Source organism: Fringilla coelebs (genome assembly GCF_963513975.1).
Source record: "Fringilla coelebs genome assembly, chromosome: 8".
NCBI classification, from domain to species: Eukaryota; Metazoa; Chordata; class Aves; order Passeriformes; family Fringillidae; genus Fringilla; species Fringilla coelebs.
This window is the reverse complement of record NC_140066.1, coordinates 32,857,819-32,882,494: the sequence shown is the minus strand read 5'-3', so window position 1 is coordinate 32,882,494 and position 24,676 is coordinate 32,857,819. Positions and strand designations below refer to the sequence as shown.

Genomic DNA, 24,676 nt, shown 5'->3' with positions numbered 1-24,676 from the left:
AATTTATGTGCATAACTTTTCTGCTATGACTGGTCTCCCAAATTCTTTGTAAACCACTGGGGTAGTTAAGTGTTTGCCCTAACCTCTGCATGATCAGGCCTCCAACACACTTCTTGAAATCCATCCTGAAGGTATTTGCTGAACTACTCACTGCTCGAGTGAGGCTCTCAGTGTATAAATTCCACAATGATGGTGCACATTGAGGGCAAACATACCTCAGCCCCCACGCTGGAAAACTCCCCAAAACCAACCCAGAAACCTGTGCCCCACCCTCCTGCACAGCCTGGCACAACTGGGGCATGGCCAAGCAGCAGGTTTTGCTCTTTACCATTCAAAGTCAGAGATGAGATCTCCCTGGTGGGCTCCACGCTGTGTTTGCTGTTATATAAATAACCAAGAATTTGTGTAAAGAACAGAGCCCAGAATTTGGCTGCACCATAATTCATGGGCAGGCTCTGGCTGCCCAAGGGCTCACAGCCTGCTGGAATGAGCTGGCAAGACTTACTTGCCTAAGCCAGGCAGTTCAGCAGACATCTCTTGGTTAGAGAAGATGAATTTTGTATTGGTCTATTTATCTAAATACAATGGAAAGAACAAAAGGGGAAAAGGTGGTGGAGACATCTTAAAATTTTTTATATATCTCATTTTAAAATAATAAACTGTATTTACTTGGAAAACTTTTATGTATATATTTATAATATATATAAAATATATTTTTATGGCTTTCATTGATATTCAGATATATCAGACTGACTTCAAGCTCAACAATTATGGCCCCAGAACAGATCAGATCCACAGAAATGTTCAAAGTACTCTAAAACGATTTTGCATTGTGTTTGCAAGTTAGAATTTCATACATCTCATCTCTTGCTGTCCTATCCTCATCCCTGAGCTACATGCTTTTCTTGAGGATTTCACTGTGCTGCAGCTCTGGCTTTGGTGCTCCCTGGTCCATGTGAATAAAACAACACAATGAATCTACTCTGTCCTTGATAAGAATGGGTGAGTCATCCCTTCAAAAAGAAAGAGACAAAATAGCCATTGACTTATTCCATTGTTCTCTTTGTAGCTGCCACCCCACAGTGTAGCAAGATTGGTCATTTTGAACCAAGAACTTGAGCTAAGAATAATAATAATGTAGGCTTTTACTGGAGTGACCAGAAAGAAATGTTAGTACAACCCTTTTCAAACAAGATTTGGTGGAGCACTTCAGGGAAGCATGGTTAAAAAAAGAAAATATGAGAGTAGATGCCACTTATTAATAATCATCACTTGCATTTACTAAGAGCACTTTAATGACTACACCATTTGCCCTAAACTTAAGATTTTATATAGAACTGGAGACTTATTATACATAGCCAAGGAATGGTGAGGAGAACTTCAGGCCTTAATGCAAATATGACAGTGCAAATACCTCTTTGAGCACACTGATATATTTCCTATTCATTCACCAGTATTTAACAGAGGGGCAAATTATAGAGACATGTGGGGTTTTGCTGCAATTTTGTAGGTTGTGGTTGCATGATAACAGAAGGTCATCAGAAACCATTGGCTACTCCATTGGCTTCAGTCACAAATATTAAACCCTTGTGTGTCATTAAACTTCCATCCAGTTCAGTCCATGTTATCTCCCAGCCCTCTTCCCCTCCAGGAGTCTTCCACTGAAGAATTTCTTCTGGCTGTGGTGCAATTACTCCATCACAGTGGCACATGATAAATGAAAGGCACTAAAGTCTGATCTAAGCTTTTTTCCCTTGGGATATTTTGAACACATTTCCACTCCTTATGTGGTCCAGACCCTTTCCCAGCTCCTTTGCCCTTCTCTGGACACACTCCAGCACCTCAATGGCGTTTTGCAGTGAGGGGCCCAAAACTGAACCCAGGATGTGAGGTGCCACAGCAGTGCTGGCTCCCTTGTACAAGCCACATGATGGCACTCAGGATTAGGTGTTACAGGCATGGGGTGTTGGGCTGTGCTGATCTCCCAGCAGATCTGGCTGTATTTTTCACTGGCAGAACCAAGATATCCCTCTTGAGAAGACAGATTTTATGGTTCATGTGCTGTGATTAAATAAGAGAGCCTAATATTGCAAGGTGGCAATCAATCTGAGGGTTCAACTTTCCCTGGTCTTTTGGCTTCCTCCAGGGTTGAGTAAGGTCAAGCCCACCTCTTTTCATGAAGTGAGCCTCCACCAAGGAAAGCCAGTCAGGCTTGGATTTTAATCTTGAATCATCAATGAAATTACTCAGCACAAGGAAATTGCTCAATCCACCAAACTACTCAGATAACGTGACCGGGTGTTTAGCAAGGTTTACATAATCTGGTATGGAATCACTTTCTTCATTTTCTGCTTCAATAGAAACTCATCCAGAGTGAGAGCAGTGACTGAGGGGAGCCCTCATCATGGTCTGCAGCTTCCTTGTGAGGGGAAGTGAGGGACAGCACCAACTCTGGTCAAGGGCATGGCCTGAAGTTATGTCAGGGGGGTTCAGGCTGGATTTCAGGAAAGGATCCTCCCCAGAGGTGCTGGCACTGCCCAGGCTCCCCAGGGAATGGGCACAGCCCTGAGGCTGCCAGAGCTCCAAAGTTTGGGCAGCACTGCCAGGGTGGGGTTGTTGGGGTGCCTGGGCAGGGACAGGAGCTGCACTGGATCATCCTGTGGGTCCCTTCCATATTCTGTGATTCTATGAACCGCCAGGGGTTGAATGCAAAAATTAAATTATGCACAGGAATCATCAGATGGAACAGCAGCTGAATTCATGTTTTCCTGGATGACAAATGAATTCAGCTCTGGGAGAGATGAAAAGAGCTGGACATGCTTTATCCCTCATCGGGTTATGTCCCAAACATTAAAAAATGCCAGAAAATGTTACTCTAATACGTCCAGACACAGGTATCTGTATATTAATAGAACTTGTTTATAGAACCTAAACTGCAATTTCAACATTCCAGTTTTACCACTGAGAAAGCAAATAACAAACAAAAAGCTTAAAGATCACAAATTTCACTCCCCATAGAACTGCTGAGGTAGCATTTTTGTTATATGGGGATGACTGATGTGAAGTGGGATTAACAGGCATGAGTCAGTGAGCACATTCCTAATATTTATTCTATTTATTTAATCTAGCAGCGTGGTTTCTTCCAGAATTCAATTGGCATTTAAAGATGCTCTCTGTCAAAGGAGACAGCTTTACTGAGACCCAGGTTCATCCATCATCTCAGAACCAGGTTCCCAAAGCTGTATTGGGCCAGCAACAACAATCACACTCTCTAGGTCAGAGCTTGCCTCTCTCTTGGACCTTTGGAGGCAGCCTTGCTGGCATCTGGAGGAATAGTCGTAGGCCCTGCACACCACCAGCTCACACTGCAGGTACACCTCTGGGTTGCTCTGAATGAACTGGAAGGCATTGAATTTGAAGCGGAGGGTGTGTCTGAGGGGCGAGTAATATGTAGCATAGGTGGGATCTTTGGCACACCTAAAAAGAAACAGAAAAACCCCTCTCATGAATACACACTGCATTTACATGCAAGAAAACACAAGACATGAGAAGTGATTTTTAAGCATAATGAAACAGTTCAGAAAGCTGCAAGTCGGAAAACCAAAATGCCTTTTTTTGGCAGAATTGAACCACATCGCCTTTCCTCAGCCTGTTGTGTGTCTGATACCTGGAGTTTGTATGATTCTGTGAAGGTAAATTAACCTTATCTGAGGTATTTCACTATTACCTAAATCATAAAAATAAAATTTAAAAAATAACATAAAATAACATAAAATAACATAAAATAACATAAAATAACATAAAATAACATAAAATAACATAAAATAAAATTAAATTAAATTAAATTAAAATAACATAAAATAACATAAAATAAAATAAAATTAAATTAAAATAAATAAATAAAATAAAATAAAATAAAATAAAATAAAATAAAATAAAATAAAATAAAATAAAATAAAATAAAATAAAATAAAATAAAATAAAATAAAATAAAATAATTCATCATGAACTGGCCATAGCCATTTAGTCTACTTATTATTTTAAGCTGTGGTGTCTGTGTTGTATTTGGGGTCAATCCATCTCCCTTTTCCCAGTAAACCCTGAATGCTCTAGTCCATTAATTAATTAGAAGTTGTCACTGTCATGTATTACATTCACACTATTCAATTAAATTAAAAAATAAAAATTAATAAGAGATACAGGAGTTTGAAGGCAGTTTTATCTGTCATTGCAATTCATAAGAACTCACCCATTCTTGATTATAGGATAGGACTTTGTTGTAAAATTGTGGCGAGTGGGAGATGCCACACAAGTGTCCAGGAATAACTCCAGGGATGGGTCAGAGCTGTGCAGGGAAGCTTCCAGGAACAAATTCTGGTTGATGCCAACACGGTAGGGTGATTCATACACTGGCCTTGAGAAACTTGAGGAGTCATAAAACGTGAGGTTTACATCGTATCTCTCATACTGAGTTTCGTTGACTTCAAAGTTGTCGTCCGCGACGTACATCGTTTTTGCCCACGTGTTCTGGAGCATCTTGCAGTTGACATGCAAGAGAAGATTCCTATTTCTTGTGATTAATGTACCAGAAGAGGACCCTCTAATAGTGTTGGAATAGCTGATTGTGTTGTTGTTTCCCTGTTTGGCACATAAAATATAAAATTAATTCATATATTCAGGTACACTACTGTACATTCTGAACTTTGATGTATCCTTACAGCAATGTGCACTGTAAAACATTATTTCCCAGAAAGTCCGAATCTAGTAATTTCTGTTCTCAAGATAAGAATCTGTAATCTTCATGTGATATTCAGTGCCCACAATTTTGACCTAGAAAACTACTCACAATAAATGCAGACATAACAGAATTAAACACAACCTGTACAACATTAATGTGAAGGTTCAGGTCCAGCACATTATTTAAACTGAAATCTGGCTACAACATCTTTAGCCATGTTTAGTGAAAGCTTTGAAGCCTTTGTGGCTATCACACTCAGCCTGGGACCTTGAAAATGCCAAGTATTTGTATCCTTCCACAGCTTATTCCTTTGGAGATGGGTAACAGGCTGTAAGGGAATGCTCTGCTAGCAGAGGCAGGAAATGCAAGTGCAAATAAACCTCATCCTTCAGCAGAGAGGGAGACAACCCATAATCACCAGGACACTTCCAGTCTCTGCAGGTCCCAGGGAGCTTTCAATCTGTGCTGCTTTTCAAAGCAAATTCTCCTGTTCTAATTTTTATATCCTCCTCTTTTTGCCCACTCTGTTGAAACGTTCGGTCTTACCTCTCTGACAGTGCCACAGCGAGTGTATGGAATGTCAAATGACACAGAGTTTGATGTGATGTTGGGTGTGCAGAAGGGGTCATTCAGGGTGAGGTTCCAAGCAGAGTAGCCATGGGACTGAAGGAAGTATCTGCTCACAACCACGTGCATGTAGTCTGGCAAACACAGCAGTGCTAGTGGATGGCAAAGAAAATGCGTTGCAAGCTCAGGGAAGTGACCAAAAAAGGTTGTAAGCAGTGGATTAAATAAACACTATCTTTTGCACAAGCAGCTGATATGGCAGAAGGAATTCAGAATCCAAACCATGGACTTGAATCTCCACGAAGATGCTACAGAACTTAAATTTTAAAAATCCAATTTAAGACACTAACGAGATTAACAACCAGCGAACTAGAAAATAATTGAAAAGCGTGTTTCTGCTTTAAAGATGAACTTACTGGTGCTGTCATCAGCAGGAGTGGAGTGATAGTTGGCCTGAAACCCTCGGTAGGTGTGCCGGGAGTCGCTGTGAAAGCGGACGCTCAGCAGGTTGGAGGACGATGTGTAGGTGGGGTAATAACCCGAACAAATCTTCCCGAGGACAGGAGAGGTCTGCGGGGGCCCATCGTAGATCTCCACGTAGTCAGAGAGGCATCTGCCACCTTCCATCCTGGGGGGCAATGTAACTGTTTATTTTTATGCTTAGTTTTTATGCTCTTTGGTTTTTGTTCGCTTGTTGGTTTGGGTTTTTAGTCAGATTAGCTCTTTATAGCAGAAGAATACATTTGATTGATACGGCTGTCAAATCTTTGGAACAGAAACTACAGCTTCCAATTTCTGTCTCAGTAAATGCCAGCCACGTTTTTGACTAAATAAGCAAAAATTTTCCCTCTCCAGATATACTAAAAGCTTTGATAAAGATCCTTGAAATCTAGTTGGCTTTTACTTAGTAAGTCCTAGTTGTCAGTCCCATATGTTCATCTTCCCAAGTAATAAATTCTTACTTACTGAATATCTGTAAATACAAGTGTGACACGGAAGTTGCTTTCTACTTGTATTTCCCACACACAGTCAGCATTGTTTGGATAATTTCTGGGGTAAAATGGGCTCTGTAAGGTACCAGATGAAGAGGAGAGAAAGCCACCACAAGAATAATCTTCTGCAGAGAATAATACAAGAAGAAAAAAGATATGTAGGCACCTTTAGGGTTGCGTTTGGAGTACATCTGTGTGAAGTTTATGCCTAAACATAGAGATAGTGACTTCTATCAGCTGCAGTAGCCTCTCCATTAGGTTCATATACATCTGAATGCAGGTTAGGAGATGCTAACCACACTGAATAGATTTTATAATGATGATCTGCAGTGCCTGCACTAGCAGGACACAATTTTCCACAGCACTGGACAGTTTTGAGGCTGGAATTGTGGAGATAAACTGTTCCTTGAAAGAGGAACCCCCTATTAAAATTGCTAATGACCAAAGGGAGGAGGAAAAAAAATTAACTAATTTTGTTTTAAAAGAAAAAAGTTAATAAATATCCAATTCATAAACTTACCCAAGTCCTCCAAACCTACCTGGGGTTGGTGACAGAGTAGAAGTATCGGGAGCTGTAGGGAGAGAGCAGCAAGTGGTAAAAAATACAAAATACACTCAGCATTTTGCCTAAGAGAAACAGCCCTCTGGAGGTCTGAAGGACCTCCTGAGAGGTCTGAAGGGCTCCTGAAGAGACACTGACCCACAACACCAGCCCCACAATCACTACCTGCACACATGGCAGGTCCCTGTGTGCTCCAAGCCCTCCCTCTCCACCCACCAGCCCAGGCTGCAGCTGGTGTTCTGCATGTGCAACAGCTCCCATCAGCAGGACCTTAATCTCCTTTGTTAAGGGTCAGCAGGGTGGGACAGAGTGGACCCTCAGCATGTTTGCTGGTGACACCAAACTGGGAGGAGGGGACGGTGAAGAAGATGGTGCTGCTGCCATTCAGAGGAAGGCACTGCTGACAGAGCAGCAGCCAACCCTGCTGCTCCACAGTTCCTCAGCTGCCAAAAGGAGTTCTCTGCACTGTGGCTGAGCACATCAGCTCCCTTATTTTGGAAAACAACAAGCAGTCTTTGGCCTCTACAGCAATGAGTGTGCCAGGGCTGAGCAGCTCCTCTGCCTACAGCACCGAGGAGGAAAATTGATGATAACTCAGTGGCAGCACTGGGGGAGGTGGAGGGAGCCCCATTCCTGCCCACCAGGCAAAGAAACAGTGTCTGGCAGCAGCTTCACAGCCATCCTCTCCTGAAAAACACACTCGAGCCAGGATGCCTCTGAGTGGGACTAGAGTGTCTGGATGCCCTCAAGGCGTTGAGAGCCGCCAGAAGCTCTTTGTGATTGAGCTTGAGCTCCTGCCCTGGCGAGGAGTAAAGGGCAGCTCCAGTCTTACCCAGGGTGGTACTGAAGGCAAGAAATGAGGAGTAGTAGGCGTGGAAGCCCCTCCTGGTGACGCTGCCGTCGCTGCGGAACAGGACGGTGAGCTGGCTCCCGGAGGAGTTGAAGACGCGGTGGTCGTTCCGGCAAACGCGGCCCAGGAGCCCGCTCTGGGGGGAGCCCCCGTCAAACACCTCGATGGCATCGTAGGAGCAGCTGCTGCCCTCCAGCCTGCAGGGGGGACAGGGGGTCTCAGCTCTCCTCACAGAGAGCAGCACGTAGGAAAGATATCTTGTGCTGCTCTTGGGAGCCAGCGAAGGCTTCCTGGAGATAAGGAAAGCCTTGTGTCCCTCTCGAGGAACACACCAAGGTTGTCACCTGTCAGAGCCCAGGAAATTCCTCTGGCTGCCCTGGAGGGCTCGAGCCCCTGCCCAGGGGGCTCAGAGACCTTGGCACACAGCCCAAGACCCCTGTGCCTTTCATTTAGCCCTTGGAAAAAACAATTACCAACCTTATATTACAAGGATATAAGGATACAAGGATTACAAGCCATGACAGTTTAAGTAGAATGATAGTGAACTTATCATGGGGTGAAAAATAGATTTTTGGGGGTTTTAGAACGGGAGTTCAGGGGACAAGATGGAAGAATCTACACATGTCCTGCCTTTCTCCTTCTTCTTCTTCTTGGCCTCCATCTGCTGCTGTGATGGTGGCACTTTTAGATTGGTTTAGAGTAGACGCTCACTGTCCAACATAGGTGATAGCAGTTGGAAAGTAATTGTAAATATTGTACACGTAGTTTTTAGTATAAAAAGATAACACTGCCCCTGGGGCAGGCAGAGTGCCTTGGACTGTCTTGCTGAGCAGACCTCGGCTGGACAGGAGAAAGAATTTTATAGATAAGAAACAATAAACAACCTTGAGAACGAGAACTGAAGAGTTCTGACTCCCTCTTCGACTGCCAGGCTGGGAAAAGAGACTTTCTAACACATCTCGGGGTGACTGTGACCAGCTAGAGATCCCAAGAGTCACCATGACAAGGTGATGAAGGAGAGAAAGTTAAAAGATACGGACTTCAGCTGGCTCACAGAATGAGACAGCTCCTTGTTCACCTGTTGAGAACTTTGTTTCTTTCTTATGACCAATGGGGAGTGAATGTGTCTGTTAAGTGAATGTAAATATCTTGAAAAACTATAAGAGCAACATGTTGCTATAATAAATCTCTCTCAGACACCCTTCTGATGGAGTCTTGGTGCTTCGAGCCGTGTCGCACCCTGCAGCGACATCAGCAGGCGCAAAATCCCCAAGGATTTTTCCTGGGGAAGACAGTGAGAACCTCAGAGAGGAAGAGAAAACAATTCTTATGTCTATTTTACTGCTCCTGTTTTTGCACATGTGGAATGTGTTATGGAGACTGTTTACCCAAAGTGGTTTGGTTGTTGGACACGGGTGAAAGTTGTTTTGAGTGATTCACCAGTCACTCAAAACACTCAAACCTCTCAAAGCTGTGTCCTGGCTGTCTCAGACAGTCACGGGTTTTTCTTTAGTACAGTATCTCTTTAGTAGAGTTACTATACAGTATTAGTGCAATATAGTTCAGTTTTAATAAAGCAATTTGTTCAGCATTCTGAATCATGGAGCGACAGCACATTATTCCCTGGCTGGGGGATTGCCTGCTTCTACTATAAGAGGAGGATCTGTCTGAGCACAGCTGCAGGGCCCAGCAGCCCCATTCCCACCTCACCCCAGTGCCAAGGTCCCACCGTGGGGACAATGCCACCCCAGAGCTGGCAGGACTCACTCCACGTCTGTAAACTGGAGCTGGATCCTGCGGGCCGGGTCCCGCAGCCGGATGTGCCACACGCAGTAGGAGTTGTCGGGGTAGGAGCTGGGGTATCCCGGGCTCTGGAGGGTTCCAGACAATCCCTGCAGTAAGCCACCACAGGAGAAGTTCCCTGAGGAAAAGAGCAGAGCCTGGGCAAGGGCAGAGAGATCTTATCCCGTGGCCAGAATCCATCAGAGAAGGGCATGGCTGTGCCAAGGAGGCTCTGCCGCAGCCCCACAGAGACCCTCCCTGCCAGGCTCCCCAAAACACCACCCCTGCATCCCCCCAGCCCAGCTCACACAGTAACCCATGGGGTTGGCTGTCCAGTGGGACACCTGGGGAAGGAGAGGATCAGACCCCTCAACTCCTCTGGGCCTAAATGTGCTCAGTGACAGAGGGGAAGCTGAGCTGGAGGCAGCCGGTGCTGCAGGGAGGGATCAGCAGCGTTCACCCCCAGCTTTTTCCTAAGAGATACAACCTGCTGGGAGTCAACCCTCTCCAGAAGCCAGGCTCCTGCCAGGGGTGCCCCTCAAGGGACATGGACACAAACTCAAACACAGGGGATTTCCTCTGAACATCAGGAGACACTATTTCTCTGCCAGGGTGACTGAGCACAGACACAGGCTGCCCACAGAGGTGGCAAATAGCCAGGTGCCCTCTGGTCTTGAGAAGCCAGCTCTGGCTGATCCTGCTTCTAGCCAGGGGGCAGGACCAGATGCACTCCAGAGATCCCTTCCTACCCCATCATCCTGTGGTTCTGTATAATGGGGGGCAGAAGCCAGACCAACCCCACAGCTCCTCTGGACATACCTGTTGTATTCCACGGCCTGGTGGACCTCAGTCTGGAGAGAGATGGTGCTGCAGGGAGAGAGCAGCAGGTGAGCAAGCAGGGCTTTGCCTAAGGGGATCATCCTGCTGGGAGTCCCTCCTCTCCAGTGGGAACCCCGCTGAACCCCAGTGAAAGCCAGAGCCCACAGCCAGCAGTGCAGTGTGGAGGGACCGAGGTGGCTGCAGTGCCCACTGCACCAGCCCTGGCTCAAGGGCATCCCCACTGCAGCACCACGAAGACCAGCACCAAACCTCTCCCACAGGAGAAGTGGCTGCTCAGTCCCAAATGATCCCAAGCAATCCCACATCTCCCTTTATGTTAGGGACATCAGCCAGGGTCTGCAAGTGCAGCCTACACAGAGCATCCCAGAGAAAGAAAACCCCATGGAAAACCCATATGTGAAGAGAAATCTGTGGTTACCTGTTGCTGGAGTCACTGTTATTCCTGAGTCTGGAAGGAGAAGATCAGAGGATGTGAGGCACTAGAACTGCTTGGCTCCCCCAGGACCGTGTATTTAATTTCATGGAAAATTATGGAGGGACCCACGGGGAGGAAGGCCTGACTAAAAACCATCCCTCTCCTCACACCCTGCTCTGTGCAGGAGTGATGCCCAAACCCCAGACTTCCCAGCTACAGTCTGCAAACATGAGATTGAATCTCCCTCTGAAACACCCCCCTCTGCATCAGGCACGTGGACCCACGACCTGCTGCAGCCCTGCTGAGCACGGAGCAAGGGCTGGGCATCCTCCACCCCACCTCAACCCAGACAGATTCCCTGCAGGAAAATGGCCCCAAAACGCAGCCACCCACCTGAGCACACGACAGAAGCAGGTCCACGGTGGCAGTCAGTGTGCTGGTATTTGTAGGGGCAGTGCCACAGGAGGCTCTCCCTGCCCGTGCAGTTCACCTCAGTAAACATGTAGGAGGAGTAGGAGTTGCTCGGAGGGAAGGGGTACATGATCGTCTGAGGGAAGCCACAGCCCAGCTGCCTGCACACCACCTGGGCGTCCTGCATGTCCCACAGGTGGCCACACACCCTCTCCCAGCCTCCAAAGAAGTAGATCTCCACATTGCCTGCGCACCCGTCGGGGCCGCCGCCGAGCCTCAGGTAGATCTCTAAGAGACACAAACCCTGGTCAGGCCACTGGTGCTGACATCCCACAGCCTCTCTGGGCATGGCTGCATCCACCTGCAGCACAGCCCAGGGCAATTCTCAGCTCCCACACTGTGGGATGGGGAGGTTGGGGCAGCTGGGGCAGGCACGGCGCATCCCTGTGCCCAGGGCTGTGACAAGAACCATGGCAGACAGACTCACCATCAACTATGATTGGAACTGTGGAGGAGAACAAGAAGAGAAAAAAAAACAACAAACAGAGAGCAAGAGAATTAGAACAAATTCTTTGGAAGTTGTGAGTGCTTTCTACCCTTCCTCTAGTGAGTCAAGATCCCACTGAAGGGCACAAGTGACAGAAGATCTTTTTCATTCTAGCAAGGAGGCTGGTTGCTGGAGGGCAAAGCCATCCCCAAATTCCCTCCATCCCAGATAATTTGCTTTTCATGTACATCCCCATCCCCACTCTAAAGAGAACATGAGCTTTTTAATCATGCTCATTTCTTCCCAACCATAAATTCTGTGACAAAACCATAAATCTATCACTATTATATAAAGTAACAATCTGATAAATTCTACTTACTAGTCGTGGGCTCAGTAGTTGTTGCGGGTCTTGTTGTTGTTACTAGAGAAGAAAAAAATAAGTTAGCACATGTGAAGGTCAAAAAGGGAAATTTAACATGAAACTTCCTCAAACCCTGCTTCAGTCTCCAGCAATATGCAGCCAACAGACTTGAGACCCAGGAGGTTTCTGCCTATTTTAGTCAATCTCAGCAGTGTTTTCTTCCATCAACCATCAACCCTCTTTGAGAGCCCACCAGAACCTGCAAGTGGCCCAGAGAGTGCCTTGAGTGGGACCAGTTTTCTCAGGTCCCCCAGCCCCTGAGCTGAAGACAGGGACAGGGAGCAGCATGAATGCCCCAAAATCCAGGGGGAAGCCTGAACACCACTTGGGTATTCACAAATCTGTGGGGATCCATTCAAGGGACTTGGGGAGGCTCAGTCTGGAGTCAAAAAGGCTCGGGGGGCCCTTATTGCTCCCTACAGCAACAATGAGAGGAGGTGGCAGCCAGGTGGGGTCAATCCCTTCTCCCATAACAGGACATAGCCTCAAGTCAGACTGGACATAAGGGGAAATCTCTTCCTGGAAAGAACAGGCTGCCCAGGGCACTGGTGGAGTCACCATCCCTCAGGGGATTTAAAAGGCATGTAAATTTACATGTAAATGTAAATTTAAAAGACATGTAAATGCGTGGGGCTGCGGGGTTAATGGTTGAACTGATGATTTTAAAGGTCTTTTTCAGCTGGAGCAATTCTTTGATTCTGACCACTGGTTTCACCTGACCTGATCAGGAGCTGATGGTTCTGCTGCTGATATGAGAATAGGCTGTGAAAAACCACCTCTTTCTCCAAATCAAGCAACGAAAACCTCAACACAAATGAAGATGACATAAAATATCTGGGTGGGTAGTCAGAACAAGGCCAGCGACAAGGGAAGCTGCACATCTCATTCTTTCCATCGGGCACAGCTGCAGCTTAAAAGGGGGTCTCCAAAAGCTCCCTGTCCCAGGTTCTGCTGGCATTCCCACCACATCCAAGCTCCCCCTCATTCCCTCCCACCTCCAACACCACTCATTCCATCAGTGCCACGCTGCTGGTTTCACTGACTGGGTCAAAGAAGGTTTTCCCTGCCGGGGCTGATGGGGAGCCTCCAGGTGGCACTAAGAGATCAGAGGTGTCCCGCAGGACAGGGCTCTGGCACGCCCAGGAAGGTGTTTGATCTCTTTCCCGGAGTTTTTGGATGGAGCGACAGCACCAAACCTATAATCAGAATTAATGACAACACTTCATGTGAATCCTGCTCTGTCCCTACGTAGGTCGCTGAAAAGCAATCTACAAACCTGTATTCAGCCAAAATTTGCACCACAAACCTGCACTCAGCCAAATTTTGTCTGTTTAAACCGTGGATGACTTTGCTCTGGGATTTCAGAGATCCTCAGAAACTGCTGCATTTATACAGCACCACTTTTAACCTGGCTTTATTCCCCTAAGCTTTTAACCCAAGCAGTGATTTAACGAAGCTCTCCATTGCAGTGATGACTCTCATCCTTTCTGTGAGAGGAGCAACAAATATTCAATTATTTTTCAGTTGTTTTCAGTGCATGTATGTGCTGCCATGTGGATTCTACATGGGTGCATTCAGCACCTGGGACCCCAGTCTGAAGGACACTGACTACCCTGCTGTGTTGGCAACCACTGGACTACAAGAGCTTTCATTTGCCTGGAGAGAGAATACTTAACAAGGCCAACTCTATAAACAATGCATATTTTTCTATAGCTTCAAAGTTATCTGTTGTTAGAGGAATTTTTGTTGGAGAATCCCCTAGCATTAACACAAGAAACAAAAACAAGGGGAAAAAAACATGTTGAAGGAACATTACATGAATTAAGTAATGAGGACAAGAGGTTTGCATGCACAGGATCCCCTGGTGGCACTGGCAAAGGGATGTCAGTGGATTTTCAAGGGAGTGGATTAGCTCCAGCTGCTGTTGGGGATAAAAATCCTCTCTCTGGACAGCCTGAGAGATGGGAATAAGCCCTCACTGATATCAGGTTGATAAGACCTGTGACATTGATCTCAAATTCACAGTATGTGTGTTTGAAGTGATTTCTGGATGCTGACAAGGGTCATTATTCAGATATTAGGAAACTTTCCAACACGTCCCACCGTGCCGCTCCACACACATGCAGAGCTTTAAATCTAAATTAGCTGGATGGTAATGAAAGGGTTAAACAGCAACTCTGTATTTTCCAGTTGAACATCAACATCCCAGCTTAGTTTTCAGTGTCACTAATTGCACCTCAAATATTTATGGAGGGAGCAAATAATGGGGGAATTAAAAACCTGGACCTGGAAACAGCCATGAATGTTTTTTCTTTCTGCTGTGTGGGAGGGGGTGTGTGTGGGAGCAAGCAAAGGGAAAGCAGTTTTTTGCTTTTAGTTCATTAGTTCAAGTCAAGTTCATTCCAGAACTTTGCACCTGAAAGAGGAAGGGAGCCAAGATCCCACTGAAGGGCACAAGTGACAGATCTTTTTCACTCTAGCAAGGAGGCTGGTTGCTGGAGGGCAAAGCCATCCCCAAGTTCCCTCCATCCCAGATAATTTACTTTTCATGTACATTCCCCATCCCCACCTAAAGAAAGTGTGACTTTTTAATCATACTCATTTCTTCCCAACCATAAATTCTGTGAGAAACCATAAATCCATCACTATTATATAAAGTAACAATCTGATAAATTCTACTTACTAGTCGTGGACTCAGTAGTTGTTGTGGGACCTCTTGTTGTTACTAGAGAAGAAAAAGATAAGATAGCATGTGAAGGTCAATAACATGAAACTTCCTCAAACCCTGCTTCAGTCTTGAGCAATTTGCAGCCAACAGACTTGAGATCCAGGAGATTTCTGCCTATTTTAGTCAATCTCAGCAGTGTTTTCTTCCATCAACCATCAGCACTCTTTGAGAGCCCACCAGAACCTGCAAGTGGCTCAGAGAGTGCCTTGAGTGGGACCAGTTTTCTCAGGTCCCCCAGCCCCTGAGCTGAAGACAGGGACAGGGAGCAGCATGAGTCCCCCAAAATCCAGGGGGAAGCCTGAACACCACTTGGGTATTCACAAATCTGTGGGGCTGGATGGCTTTTTACACCTGAAAGAGGAAGGGGCAGAAAGACAGCAGCTGTGGCAACACTTTTTGATGTTTTTCCATCCCTGCATGGAGGACACAGCAGCAGCTGCTGAAAAAGAAAGGTTTTGTCTCTCCCAGCACCAGGGTGGCACCCAGCTCAGTCAGAGAGGTCTCACCTGGAAAGGGAGAAAGTGAAAAGGGAGAAAGAATACAAAATCCTATTTCACCCTGTTTGAAATATCCCCCCTCCCATCAGACCCACCAATATTTGTACTGGTCCTCAAAGGGGTGGAGGTGGCTGGGAGATCATTGACTCTGCAACCAAATTAAATTACACTCCTAACAGGAATTATCCTCTGGGAAAATAGACTAATAACAAATTACAGTAATTTCTATTATAATCTAATCAAATACAAACCCCACAATTTGTACACCTCACCCTCTTTAAAATAAACAGGTTTTTAGTCCATAAGATACTTATTAGTCTTTAAATCCATTATCCCAATATAAAGGATAGGAAAATGTTATAATTGGCTTTGCAGTATATTCATTTTAATTTCCTTTACTAGGCTCTTTATGAAAAATGATGGGAAAAAAATTAGATTCATTAAGCAGTTTTGATAACATTGATTTGCTCAGCTCATAGGTTTGACCTGCTCATGGTTTTCTCTTTTACCATTAAATCCCAACGTGAACCCAAGGTGAAATAAAGCTACAAAGGTGGTTGGAAGTGAGGCTCTTTACCTGCATCCCCCTGAATGTGAAGAATTACCATCACCACCCAAGACAAGATCCTGGTGGCAGCCATCTCCTTGGAGCTCCTGGAGCAGGAGGAGGACTCCAGAATTTATAGGCAGAGCCCCAGAGGGTGCAGCTCAGCAGCCCAATCTCTCCTTTCTGTAGCCCAATACCACATTCCCCTCTGCTCTCACTTCCTCACCTTCCATCCCCACATGTTTGACTTGTAAACCAATATTTACAGTTTCCTGGTTCTACAGGAGGACAACACCTGGCATCTGCTCCAGGGAAAGCAGAGATCAAAAGTGGCAGCAGTAGCTGCTGTTTTTCCATCCCACCCCTCCTTGGCTGTGGGGTTCTCTTTCTGTCACTGATGTAACAGCTTTACTTGAGCTGTATCTCAGCCAAAGCTGCTTTTTAGGTGCTGCAAAATGCGCTTTTCTTTCTGTGACTGAACACGTGGAAGGGTGGGACAACAGTGGGAGACAACCCAAGGGCTAATGGAAATCCTTTGTCCCCTGTCCTAGTAGATGTCACAAAAACATGCAGTAAAAGTGAGCACATTCTTCATTTTCTGTTCTCCCCCTGTTCATCCCTCAGCGTGCTCTATCCTCACCAAGGCAGCAAGAGTTCATCAAAAGTTATTTTTTTACTCTTGACACAAACCCAAGCCAAACTTCAGTGATCTTACACTGATCATTGTTAAACTGCGCAAAAACCTTCCCAGAGAACGAGGGCTCTAAGTCTGGGGATAGGGGCAAACATAGAAAAGAAGTAAAAATTCATCCCAAATTCTCTATTTCTAAAGCTCTTAAGAGCTTGGCAGAACTCTTGACACAGTTGTCCCCCTGAGATTTACAAGAAATTTAAGGTAATAGAAAAGTAAGGGCATCCAATGGAACTTAAAATGGATTTTTATAAACATAAAGTATCTCAGGTCATGATGAAGTTTCAGTGGGTCCAAGTGCTCATCAAGGATCCCACATTTGCACAGCAAATTTGGCAATGTTTGAACACTATTAAAACCTCAGAATCACAGAGCTGCTTAGCCTGGAAGAGCCCCTGGTCCAAGCCTCAATTTAAAGCAAGGTTATATTCAAAGTTCTATCAATCTTTAAAAAGTCTCAGGGTCTCAGTAAATTGTGCAACTCAGAATTCTGCATTTTCCTTTCTGGAGAGAACACGTGAAAACTTCTAGTAGATAAAAATTTGACATCCTGGTTGTTCCTGCTGTTAGTTTTGGATTTACTACTGATTGGCAAACAAATGACTTCTCAGAAACTCAGGAACAGGTTTCTTGTGCCTCCTGAACCATGCAGTGCAAGAGTCCTGGACAGCCCATGACCAAACTCAACCTCACACAGCACAGGAGAGCCCAAGGAAGATGAAGAGGAGAAAGGAGGCACAAGATCCACGGTGAGGATGGGGGGAGAAATGAAAGGATTGGTTTGTTAGACTTGCAAACAGTCTGTTGACTCTGTAAACACAGGGAGACTTTGATTCCCATGGCTTTGTGAGGCAGGTGGAGGAAATGGTCCTTTGGAGGGGCTGGAGGAGGTGAGGGCTGTGCCTTGGTAAACACAGCGGGGCAGCTGTTGCAGGCATGGAAAGATGGAAGAAAAATACAACCAGACTAAAACCACCCAAAAAATCAACGAAAATTGGCACTATTTGAACACAAAAAGAGAACATGTGAGACAGCCCCGTGCTCAGGGTGACTGGTCCACACAGATCCCAGTGGCAATCACCACTGCATGGCCATCTCACTCCAGGACTGGCCTTCTCTGGGGAGCCCAGCATCTCAGTTCCTCAGATAAAAAGGAAGTGTGGGGGATTGCATTTGCTGCAAGACACCCACCCAGCCCCTCTCTCATTCCTTCTCCTCAACAGGGCAGGAGAAGAAGAAAAGGTGAAGGAGTTCATGGGTTGAGATAAGGATGGGGAAATCACTTATTGTCACATGGAAAACAGATTCAGCTCATAGAAAAATAACTTGATTGCCAATTAAAATAGACTTGTATAGAGAGAAACACAGATAACTTAAACAACACTCCCTCTTCTGCCAGGCTCAAGGTCACTTCTTCATTCCACTGCTGTACTCCCCCCCTCTCTGAGTGGCACGGGGGGCTGTGGTCAGTCCCTGGCAGTTTGTCACTGCTGCTCTGTCCTCCTCACCCTTTTCTCATGCTCATTTGTAGGGATCTCCCCTGTGCTACAGACCTTCAGCATAAACCAACAGGTTATCCTTCGGGATAATCCAGCATCAGCTCTCCATGGCCACAGCCCCTCCAGGAAATGTCCTTTGGATCCAGCACAGGAGCCTCTGGATTGGGGGGACATCTCAAGTCTGGCACAAAGAGAACCTCCTCCTCCTCTATCTCCTCTAACTTTGGTGTTCACAGGGCTGTTCCTCACATTTTCTATCCCAAATCCTCATTTCCTGCACGGCATTTAATACTTTCTTATATAGTTTAATAATTAAATACAACCCAGCCATGCCCTGAGGTGGGACAGTTGCAGAGCTGGCTGGAGCACACCAAGGCACCAGAGTTGCTGGGTCAGTAGTCAAGACACCAGCTGGCCCCTGCTGAGCCACCCCTTCCACTTAATTTAATTTGCTTCATTTGCAGTGGTCACGACCCTGACACTGCAGAAAAAAATTCACAGAATTCACAGAATTCACAGAATTTACAGAGTGACCAGGTTGGAAGAGACCTTCAAGATCATCAAGTCCAACCCAGCCCCAACACCTCAACTAAACCCTGGTACCCAGTGCCACATCCAGGCTGTGTTAAACACACCCAGGGATGGTGACTCCAGCACCTCCCCAGGCAGAACATTCCAGAACTTTATCACCCTTGCTGTGAGCAAAAGAGCCAACAGCAAAGTGGTGCTCTGGTACTGACCTGTTTTTTTGCACCAAATGACCTTTCTTCCCACCAGGTGGGATGGCTGATGGAGAGGGGCATTTTCTTGAATCTTGGCTCATTTAACCAGAGCTGGAACTTGATGAGAATGTGTGGAAACATCAGTTTCAGTTTGGAAACATCAGTTTCAGTTTGGATCCATGCTTCCTTTAACAGTCCACTATGCAATGAGATGCTTGTCCTTTGGATAGGAGAAAGGATGCAGGTTGTTCACACTTTCAAATTAATTGTTATATGCAGTCAGCTCCCACTTACTCCTCCAAATTCAATTGATACCATAACTTCTATTCTAGCATCAGTGATGCTTCTCCCCTACAACAGGGCATGGCAAGGCCCAGAAAGCAGTACCACTCACTCATCCAAAGCTGAAACAGCCCCCATGGTACACAGCTCCCTGCTCCCTGTCCACTCTCCCCATCTGTTCACTTTCCTTGCCCCTCTGTGCAAAGCTCTGTTTGCACAAGTAGCACCAAAGCAAATTGTAAGGCAGGAATGGTTTCATTGCATCAGGAAATCAAGATTTATGATTGAGCTGTGTTTGCTTGGGATGGGGAAGATTAAATGATTTAATCTGACACTGGACACAGCCTTGCTGGCCGTGGGAACACCATTTTTCCCCTGACAGCCCTCCTGCCACCCCTCTGCTGCACTTGGTTCCATTTCTCACTGACCAATAAGTTACAAAAGTCTCCCTTAAATACAGTGGTGCATCTGGCAAGGAGAGCAAGCAGGGTCGAGTTGACTTTCCCTGTAGAAGCCTTGCTGGCACTGCTCTGTCCCTGCCATCTCCAGCTGCTTGGCTCAGCCCCACAGCCCTCCCTCTGACCCTCTGGAGATCCCCTCTGCACCCCTCCAGTTGTCCTGCTGCTCTCCTCGTTATCCAGCTGTGCCTGTGCTCACCATGGATGTCTGAGAGCCTGTGCACAGCTGGAATAGAACCAATTAAAGAATTAAAGACCTTGGCTGCAAGGCAGCAGCAGAGGAGTCACCACTGCAGACAGACAGACACTGAGCTCCCCCTGTGTGGCTGTGGGGGTCTCCTCCCTTCATTCCTCTTGCATCCTTTGTCTCCTGGCCTGCTGTTCCTTTCCCAGCCCACTCCTCTCTGCTCCCCCCCTCTCTGTGTCACCCCCAGGAGGAAATTTGGACCCACACCAGCAGCTGACAGGAGGGCAGAGAGGGTTTGGCCAAGCAGCTCCTGCCTGGTGAGTTACGGGTGAGAGCACCCAGGCAAGAGGTGGGGACTGAGAGCAAGAGCTGTATAAGGAAATCATTGTGTTGTTCTCATGATACTCAGGATCTATGACATTCCAGAGCAGAAACCATGCTCCAGCCAGGAGCAGAGTTGGAAAATAGGGAGAAAAAAGGCTCAGCACAAATTCAGGCTGAATTCAGCAAAGAATTCCACTTTTTACACTGAAGTGTAAAAAATTTCTGTTCTGGACCTGTCATAGCAAGATGTTTCAAGTAAAGTCATCGAAAATTGAACCAATCTATTATTCAAAGCTTGAAGAGCCTGAGACTCAGTTCCTTTGAGCCAGTGAAAGATTGCAGCTGAAACATTTATTAGGCAACCAGCTCTGCTATTTTTGAGCTGCTCTCCCACATTTGGGACAAATGATGGAACTGTGGAGGAAATCTGGATTATTTGGGAATAGCACTAGGCAGATGAAAGGACACTTGTGCCTTGTGTCATTTTGTGCTGCTGTTGGTTGCACCTCATCTGCTTCCAACACTCCTCCCTCTTCCAGATCTCCACTGGCTCCAACCCACCCCAATTAATGAACACCAACCTCTTGGAATGCAGCAAAATTTGTTTACCAAATATGAGATAGAGAAACCTTTGACCTTACAGCAGGGGGACACAGCACAGAACAGGAACTCTTTGATCCCTGTTTGCTTTCTGGTAGCAAATAACCCAATATTTTACACACCATGTCAGAGCACAACATATTCCTTTGTATGAACATAAAGTCACCACTCCTTAAACCAACACACTCAGGCCTGCAGCTGTTAAATTGATAAAGGCTCAACAGCAATGGAAAAATAAATGAAAAATATAATTTTTGAGAATATCCTTGTCATTAGGGTGTCTTAATATCCAAGATCTACATAAACAGCTTCTGCAACAGAGACAATAATGAGACCTAGAGTGGGGACTAGGACTGAGGTTTCCACACTTTCAAACAACCTTTAAAACTGCAGAAAGCTGCTCCTTACCCTGCAATTCTCCATACCTGGAACCACAGAGGCAGAGACCTCTCCCACCCTGTTCCCCTGGTAATCAAGGGTTTAGGTTGGATTTCTGGATGAGAGTGATGGATTTGACCTGGAGCATTTCTTTGATGAACAGAATAACTCTTAAGCCATTTTAAGATGGGAACCACTCCTGCTCAGAGAGAAAATATCTTCTGCTTTCCTCTCTTAAGGACCCTCATCTGTCACTCCGATATCTGCCACCATTTTTGACCTTTTTGACAGTTGCTAAATGTCCCAGTCTCAATAATTAAATTTAAATGCCTCCAAGGTTTGTGGCAACTGATGCCAGCAAGAGATAAGGGAAGGGCAGTTCAGCTTCAATCCATCCCAGATCTCCCCTGGATCTTGCCTTATGTTTGTTGAACAAATTTGATCTGTTACCCAACAAACGCAGAAACTGAAAAATGCACTGCTGTGATTTGCAGGAGGAGGGTGGGTCTGAAAGATTTTATTGTTTGCTGGGCCAAGAAAGGAAAATAATTAGTGGAATGATCCATTAAACCACAATCCCATGAAATTCCACTGAAGAGTAAAAATGTTACCATAAACTTAAGGATAACCAGAAGCACTTGACAGCTATCACAGCTCAAAAATTTACATTTACTTGTAACTAAGAGCTCCACACCCAAAGTTGGTGTTCATGCTCACAACGTGTCATAAGTTCCTTTACCCCCAAAATGCTAAAACATTTTGTTTTGTCATTAAATAAAGTTGCTATCAAACAAATATTGACCATCTTCCCACGTAGTCAGCCCTTGCATAAAGAAACAGTGCTATGTATTATTAACACATACTTTTGTCTATACAGTTTGGCCAGCTTCCTAAACAATCTATCCCACCTGGTTCTGAATTTAGGACAATGCTTTCATTAATTCAGCTGGGCTGATTGCTGCTGGTTTTAAACCTTGCAGTGCTGCCTCCTGCTCCCAGTACCTGCAAACACTTCTGCCACCCTGACAAAATAAGACCAGAGCCAGAGTAAAAAGCCTCAAAGCCAAGGGCATTTGTGTTAAAAAGGAGAGCCTGTATCCATAAAATAATTTAAAAGACAAAAAGGAAAGCACAAAAATGTCCTTCATGAGGGGAGCAGCTGTTTGACCAGCACAGACACGAGACTGAGTTCTGCAGTTGTATCTGCAGGCAAAACTGACTTCCAACACCAAATGCCAGAAATTCAGGCATGAATTTCTCTCCCACTCAGAGACCCAAGTGCTCCCCAAAGCCATGAGTGACCAGCCCCACCTGAGGGCAGGAGCCCCAGCTGCAGCCTGGCACTGATGCTCCCAGTGGAGACAGCCCCAGCTCTCCCTGCCCTCCCACAGGAGGTTTGGGGTCACATCAAGGCTCTCTTCTCCCTTAGGTTTCTGTGCCATTTCCCATTCCTTGTTCTTCAGAGCACTGCCCAGTGTCTGGAAATCATTTTCTGTGGCCATTGTTGTAAATAAAACAATTCCATTTCTTTGCTCTCCTGGAAGCACAATTTCCCTGCTGTGGCTGAGGTTTGGCAAGGATCTGATCCAGAAACAGAAAAAGCCCCAAAGCAGATCCCAAACAGATTGCAAGACTGCAAGAATTACAACCTCCACTTTATAAAATACATGCAGGCAGCTCATCACAATAATGAAGTGCCAGGCAAAACTTGGAGAAAAATTCTCTCAGAAAACCGAATTTCTTATCAACAGGCAGCCCTGCCACCTTCCTCAGTGCACCAGCCATCTGTTCAGCATCCTGCTGAACTACTTCACTCTCAATGACTCCTGAAACCACTGGGCACCTTTTCCACACTCCCATTCAGGATCTCCCACAGAATGGCTCAAACAACAGAAAAAGGAAAAACTCCTTTCATAATAAACACAAGGCTGTCTCACTCCTGCAAGCTCAGCACAGACTGTGCATCTTGTTGGCTTTCTGAGCAGTGCCCACTTCCACAGGAGACCCTAAATACACTTCTCTTGGACATGGGCTCACCTTAGAAATCCTCTATTCACCCTTCTGAGTTCCTGTTGCCCAGGAGAAATGCAGGCAAAGAAAACAGATTTAAGGAAATTAATTGCCATAGATCAGATTTTAATGTGGGCACCCCAAAATCCAGAAGCTAACCTCATCTGCATTTTTGTTCAAAATAAATAATTTTATTAAGTGCAAATGTTTGGTAGGTGGCTGTAATTTTTTTTTTTTGTCCTGTAATGAGTACAAGTTTCAGGTTTTAGTAATAACAACATTGTTAATGTAATATAATTTGTGTATGTCATTTTGGATCAAGGGGTTTGCACAGGCAATTATTATATTTGAATGTAATGAATAATGGTTGGTTCTAAATAGCAGGATTTACAATTACATAACAGGTGGTTAATAGCACGTTGTAGTCACATGAAAGTTGTATTAAATTTATGTAAAGATTTGCCTGTGGTAACACCTGGATTGGGGTAGATGAAATAATCAACCCTCTCAATAGGAATAAAGCTCCTACCACTTCTGTTTAAGCAAGTCTGAAACACTTCAGTGATGATGAGAAAGTACCTGATGTCTTATTCAACCTTCAGGCTGCAATTTCAAGCCCTCCCAGACTGAAACCAGGGCTATAAAATGGGTATAATCCTATATAACATCACTCCATGCTAGTTACAGGTAGATTAAGTGTTCTATTTTCTGAGTCTCTTTACTCTGCATCTGCTGCAAGTGATGTTCTCCAGGCAATGAAGGCAGCCCTTTGCAGGAGTGAAAAGTTCTGAAGTTTCTCTCAGTGCTTGCAGGAGCTCACTGCACAGGCTGGAACTGATCCCACGGGAGCTTTTCCTTTTGCACAGCCCTACCTCCTCTGTGAAAGTGCTTTTTCATCAAACAAACAAACATTAAAAGCCTTTAGCTGAGGATAAATAAAAGCAAAATTGTTAGACTGCAAAACAAACCCCAGATGTGTCAAAGCTTCATTCTATCATTATCCTTTCCATAGCTGTTCATGCAAATATAACATGGCTCTCAACCCTTCTCTGTTACATGAATGAAATATTGATCCCCCCCCAACCACTCTGGTGAAATGGAGCATTCTTTTGCCAACTCCTCTTCAAAAGGAAGGTTTCCTTTCAGCATCCCAACCTCCAAGTCAGATGTTGATTAAGATGTGAGGAAATGTACATTGATTCCTCTGTTAATCACAGATGGGTTTTATTACAGGTTTGTTTTACACCAGAGAGTGGCAGCTAGAGCTCCTTTTCTGTTATATTTGCCTGTTTCTGGTTGGTTTGCAGGTTGGTGGGTTGATTTCTTTTTCTTACAAGTGCAAAGAACTTTCAAACAGTCACAGCAGGCTGAAACACTCTGGTTTTCCAAATCAGACAGTCGACTCTCCTTCCTTGCCAGACACATGAACTTACCAGAGATGAGATGCAGACAAAATCTACTTTTTCCTTGTCAGAACTGCCCAGTTCCTTGGAAGATTGGAATAAATTTTTACAACAACAGCTTTCAGCACTTCTTTCTGACCAGACACCAAGTTCAGGCTTCCATGGACATCTTTTATTCCCCCTGCATCCCCCTCCTCCTGCAGGAGTCACCCAAATCTCAGTGACACATCCAGACTCAGCTTCCCCAGAGGCTGGGGATGAGATTTTAGCTTCAATTCGCCCTCT

The 24,676-nt window shown here is 45.4% G+C and overlaps 1 protein-coding gene across 1 annotated transcript; it reads right to left on the bottom strand.

The window, feature by feature from the left end:
- Positions 1-3,191: 3,191 nt before the first annotated feature.
- Positions 3,192-11,506, bottom strand: LOC311156325 (scavenger receptor cysteine-rich domain-containing protein DMBT1-like; the record flags this gene model as incomplete). Its single annotated transcript, XM_084210174.1, has 9 exons — positions 3,192-3,477; positions 4,250-4,638; positions 5,285-5,457; positions 5,722-5,933; positions 6,272-6,422; positions 6,837-6,869; positions 7,692-7,906; positions 9,477-9,630; positions 11,140-11,506. The coding sequence occupies 9 exons, from the start codon at positions 11,504-11,506 to the stop codon at positions 3,192-3,194; spliced, it is 1,980 nt and encodes a 659-aa protein (XP_084066300.1).
- Positions 11,507-24,676: the final 13,170 nt, after the last annotated feature.